Source organism: Rhipicephalus microplus, unplaced genomic scaffold (assembly GCF_043290135.1).
Source record: "Rhipicephalus microplus isolate Deutch F79 unplaced genomic scaffold, USDA_Rmic scaffold_414, whole genome shotgun sequence".
Taxonomy (NCBI): Eukaryota; Metazoa; Arthropoda; class Arachnida; order Ixodida; family Ixodidae; genus Rhipicephalus; species Rhipicephalus microplus.
The window spans coordinates 68,604-74,304 of NW_027464978.1; the positions used below are offsets into that span (position 1 = coordinate 68,604).

Genomic DNA, 5,701 nt, shown 5'->3' on the forward strand with positions numbered 1-5,701 from the left:
AAGCGTTAGCTTACACAGGTGAAGACATTTGTTTTGTGGATGAACATAAAATTCTTGGCGTCACGTTTTCATCAAACCTCAGCTGGAACCAACACGTCGTTGACATCTGCAAAAAAAGCCTCTAGTGTAGTTGGTGTCCTAGCTCGTTGTGGACATATCTTACCCGCGAAGGTGAAACTTCAAATATACCATGCTCTTTTTCTTTCGCACAAAAATTACTGCAGTTTGGTGTGGGCAACCATGACCAAAACTAACTGTAGTGTTGTGCGTTTACACCAGATGGCCTCTGAGTCATTGGACTCACAATAGATGGCGCCACTGCGCTCGTGTGTATATAAACGATACTCGCTGATTAAACTGGGTTATTGTTATGGATCGTACAGTGGTGTAGCGTGGTTACTTTCACGTGTCGCCGTGCCGGCAACATGACATTCTGGCGACGAGGATGGCTTCCACGGGCATTTTGCCACCTCCTCCTTTTCTGGCCACCCCCTGCACGCCCGATGTGCCATGGGCCCGATGGTTACGGCTGTTTGAAAGGTTTCTGCTGGCGTCCGGAGCGAACGAGCTACCCGCACCCCGTCGCCGAGCCCTCCTGCTGCACTGTCTTGGGACGGAAGGACAGCGCATTTTCGACGCGCTTCCACCTAGTACGACGCAAACCAAGGCAGAGACAACGAGTGCTGCACCCAGTGTCACGGCCACGCCAGATGCCGCCGCTGGAATCATCAGAACCACTGCACCTACTGGTACGCAAGACATGACCACGGAAGCCCTACGCCCACCTGACGAGTATGACGTAGCCGTTGAGATGCTTTCGAAGCATTTCGCCGCCCCTTGCAACGTCCGCCTTCAACGCCATCGATTCCGGGAGCGTCGTCAACTGCAGGGTGAGCCCATCACTGATTTCGCCGTAGCACTTCGGGAGTTAGCAGCTCTTTGCAATTTCGCCACTCAAGCGGACGAAAACCTGTGTGAACAGTTCGTAGCAGGCGTCACGAGCCCGCGGCTACAAGAGCGATTGCTGCTGGAGGGCGATAACCTTACGTTCGATCATGCTGTCGAGGTAGCACGGCTTCATGAGCAAACCCAGCGTGAATCCGAAGCCTTCGCCAATCCTGTGCAGCGCATTCAGCAGCAGTTGCGAGACAGCTCAGCCAGGCACGATCGACGAGATAACGGCCATAATGGCACACGCCTCCCGGGCCGTCGCCACTTCAGCTGCTCACGCGTGTACAGCGCACCTTCACCTGATATGAATGCCGCCGCCGCTGCTGTCCCCGGGCCTAGAAATGTAAATGCCTGCGGAAACTGCGGCGCAGCACGGTGTTCGCCTACGGAATGTCCCGCGCGCGGTCGCACATGTTTTGCCTGCGGACGCCGCGGCCATTTTAAGAGAGCATGTCACAGCTACCATCGCGGCCGAGAAGGGTATTCTGCAGAGGTCCAGGAAATCGTTCCGGAAGAGGATACTACCAGTGTCACTAGCATCTTGGCGGTCCGTACTCATAAGAACACAGGCGTCTACGTGGATGTCAATGTCGCGTCAGTTACCGCGACGACACGGGTGCATACCATGAACTTTTTGGTGGACACAGGCTCGGCCGTGTCTATTATGGGTGAGCACCAATTCCAAGGTTTGTTCGCAAAAGCAGCACAACTGACAAGTTCCCATCTTACATTGCTGGATTTTTCGCGCAGGAAGATTCCCGTTCTCGGGTCATTTCACGCCATAGTCACTTACAAGGGGAAACAACCCATTGTAACTTTTCATGTTACGCCATGTGGTACATCTCTCCTTGGCCTGGATGCTGTTCAAGCCCTTGGCCTTCGCATCATGGGAGAGGAATTGCACTGCCTGCAAATGTCCATGCAGGAATGCCGAAAGCTTCCAGCAATGAGTTCAGGCCTTCTCCAAAGCCCCAGGCATGAAAAACCCCTTGGCCTTCCCAAGTTTGGAATGCCGCCAACACTGTGGACCAAGTTTGGCCACTTGTTTTTGCCTGGCCTGGGACTTGTAAGAGGTGTGCAACACAAAGTTAAGATGATAACTTCCATCGCGCCAGTCGCACAGAAGCTGAGACCCTTACCATTTTCAGTCCGCCAGCCGGTCTTTGACGAGATTGAGAAGCTACCTGCTGCTGATGTCATTGAGAGAGTCAATGCTTCCGAGTGGGTATCTCCAATTGTAGCAGCCCGCAAAGCAGATGGTAGCATTCGACTGTGTGTCGATATCCGGGAACCCAACAAAGCTATAGTAGCAGACAACTTCCCTTTGCCTCATATGGAGGAGCTGCTTCATGCCCTCAATGGAGCCCGCTGCTTTTCCAAGGTGGACCTGGCATCAGCCTACTACCAGGTTGTGCTGCACCCAGACAGCAGGGACCTAACTTCATTTATAACTCATGATGGCCTCTTTAGATTCAAGAGGGTCTGCTTCGGGTTGGCATTGGCACCAGCTGCGTTTCAGCAGATCATGACGAAAATTCTTGGAGGTTGCAAAGGGGTCTTATGCTACTTGGATGACATAATCATTTTTGGCAAGACGGAGAGTGAACACAGGCAAAACCTGGAGCAAGTGCTGGAACGAATAGCAGAAGTTGGGCTCAAGCTCAACGAAAAATGCGTCTTCAACACGTCGGAGCTGTCGTTCTTAGGACATCGCGTCAGCGCAGAGGGTATAGCATCGCTCCAGACCAAGATTGATGCAATCATCAATGCTCCTGCGCCTAGAGATGCAGCCACGCTACGCTCCTTTTTGGGGCTAGTTGAATACTATTCCAAATTCGTGCCGCGACTGGCAGAGCAAGTAGAGCCAATGCGTCGTCTACTTGGCAAAGACGTGCACTTTTACTGGGATTACGCTGCGAAAGAGAGCTTCGCGGGAGTAAAAAGACTTCTAGCATCCCAAAAGGTCCTCCGAATGTTTGACCCGACGCTACCTGTCATTGTCGCAACAGATGCCTCTGCGTACGGTCTCGGTGCCGTACTGCAGCAAGTGGAGGGGTCCCATGTGCGTACTGTGGCATTTGTATCGCGGACATTTACAGAGACAGAACGAAAATACTCGGCCGGAGAACGCGAGACCCTTGCCTGTCTGTGGGCCTGCGAGAAGTGGCACGTTTACCTCTGGGGCAGATCATTTACTCTACTGACGGATCACCAGGCTTTGGTGGCACTGCTCTCATCCCGTAGCACAGGACAGCGGCCACTTCGTATTGCAAGGTGGACCGCACGACTGCTGCGCTACAACTTCAAAATACAGTACCGCAGCGGAGCCCACAACCAGGTAGCAGATGCCTTGTCCAGACTGCCCGTGCCAGACACAGAAGGGGGCTTCCATGTTGATGAAGAGGTTGTGTCCTTGGTTACATCATCGTCTGTACATTGGGAGAATCTTCAGGTTGCTACCGCGGAGGATGACATACTACGGCAGGTAATGCAATTTATCCAGTCATCATGGCCAACAAGGAAAACACTTGCCGCAGAACTGACTCCGTACTACGAAATACGAGACGAGCTCTCGGTAGTAGATGGGTTGCTTCTGCGCACAGAATGCGTTGTACTACCTGCCAAGCTAAGGGATACATTCATCCAGTTAGCTCATGAGTCACACCCGGGAATCGTGAAGACTAAGTAGCGCATCAGGGAGAAGTACTGGTGGCCTTGCCTTGACAAGCATGTGGAGGCCGCCGTCCGGAGTTGCAGCACCTTTCAAGCCTCGGACAAGAGTGTCAAGAACTGGCAAGCCCCACTACAGCCTGTTCCGCTTCCTGACAGGCCTTGGGACAAAATATCAATAGACATCATGGGCCCCTTTGAACGTGCACCGGCCGACTGTCGATTTGTCATCGTTGTAGTGGACTACTTCTCCAGATGGCCAGAGATTGCGTTCTGCAGTGACATCACTTCTCTCACGGTTATCAACTTTATGCTTGCTGTCTTTGCGCGAGAGGGTTACCCGACTGAACTAGTCTCAGATCACGGCCGACAGTTTACGTCGAGTGAATTCGAGTGCTTCCTTGCAGACAGGGGCATCAAGCATTTCTTCTCGGCAGTTTACCACCCTCAAGCCAATGTCTTAGTGGAAAGATTCAACAGGGTCTTGAAATCGTATATACAACTAGCTCTCCTACAGCAGCGACCAATCAAGACCACAGTTATAGAGTACCTGGGTATCTACCGAGCCACACCCCACAGCGCCACTGGCATCTCTCCAGTAGTGTTGCTTCATGGCCGCCACATGAGGACATCATTAGATGTTGTTGGCCAGCCATCAGCGGATTTCGGCACCCATCCCGCCCGTGAACTGCGTAGACTTCGGCGTCGTGTCTGCGAATACCAACAAAGAAATAAGGTGTATGCAGACAAGCGAAGAGCAGCCCGGGAGCCCAAATTTAAAGTGGGGCCCTACGTGCGGGTGAAACGCCCGGTACCTGGAATAAAAGGCACCCCTAGTTTTGGGGCTCCGCTCAAAATACTGAGGCGGGTAGGACGATGGTCATTCCACTTGGAGGACGACCGTACCTGAAATGCCTCCCAACTGTCGGCTGTACCCCATGAAGCTGTTCTCGAAGAAACAGGGGCAAGACAAGAACCGCTGTGGGCGGACATTGAGACAGACGGGTCGGCAGGAAACGCCACAGCACGAAAACCGTCCTCGAAGGCAAAGAGCCACACGACCCAAAATATCCCAATACAGGAAGCTGCACAGTCTCCGGGGGGGTCAGCACTGCCTCCTCATACGCCAAGCCCACCACGGCCTCCACCAACGGGGAACACGACCGCAGGACTGGGTGCTGATCGTGCCGACGAACCAGAGGTCGTTCATCAGCCAGAAGAGCAGCCGGTGCCCCTCCGTCGCTCTACACGGGAGCGAAGACCACCAGAGAGACTCAGGGACTATGTGCAGTGACTTGTTTACAGGGGAGACTTACTATAGTTTTCTGTCACGGGTAGTGACTCTTTCTTTCCTATGCACATAATCTATGTTCTATTATCAAGGGAGGGGGTAGATGTAGTGTTGTGCGTTTACACCAGATGGCCTTCTGAGTCATTGGACTCACAATAGATGGCGCCACTGCGCTCGTGTGTATATAAACGATACTCGCTGATTAAACCGGGTTATTGTTATGGATCGTACAGTGGTGTAGCGTGGTTACTTTCACGTGTCGCCGTGCCGGCTACACGACACTAACATAATGAAACTTCAGACCATGCAGAAAAAAATTATTAGACATCTCGCTAATTTAGATTATTTGTCATCAACACAACTTGTGTGTCGGGACTACGGTATTATTAAAGTGGAATATATCTTTCGCATTCTGCGATCCTGCTTTTTCTGTTCCATTTCGTTTAAACAATTCATTAAAAATACCGCATGTCTAACTGCAAAAAATGTTTTGTTAGGAACAAGAAGCAGTGATGTTTGGATTGTTCCGAGGTTTCGCAATAATTACAAATCTCGAACATTGCAATACAATTTACCAATGATTCTGAATAAGTACAGTCACGTAAACAGTTTCTAATTAAAAGAGCTACGATCCTTTTTTGTAAATATAGGCTAACATTTTCACGTTGTAAAATGTGCAGTCTGTACGATAGTACAATTTCAATTTTCTTTCAGTGTCTGCTCCATGATGTACCGAATAGGTTATATTATATAATTCTGTCTGTATAATTTTGTTTGTCTGACATGTGA

The 5,701-nt window shown here is 51.1% G+C and overlaps 1 protein-coding gene across 1 annotated transcript; it reads left to right on the top strand.

Moving 5' to 3' along the window:
- Window positions 1-445: 445 nt before the first annotated feature.
- On the top strand, window positions 446-3,640 carry LOC119164610 (uncharacterized). The gene has a single exon (XM_037416832.1). The coding sequence runs from the start codon at window positions 446-448 to the stop codon at window positions 3,638-3,640; it is 3,195 nt and encodes a 1,064-aa protein (XP_037272729.1).
- Window positions 3,641-5,701: the final 2,061 nt, after the last annotated feature.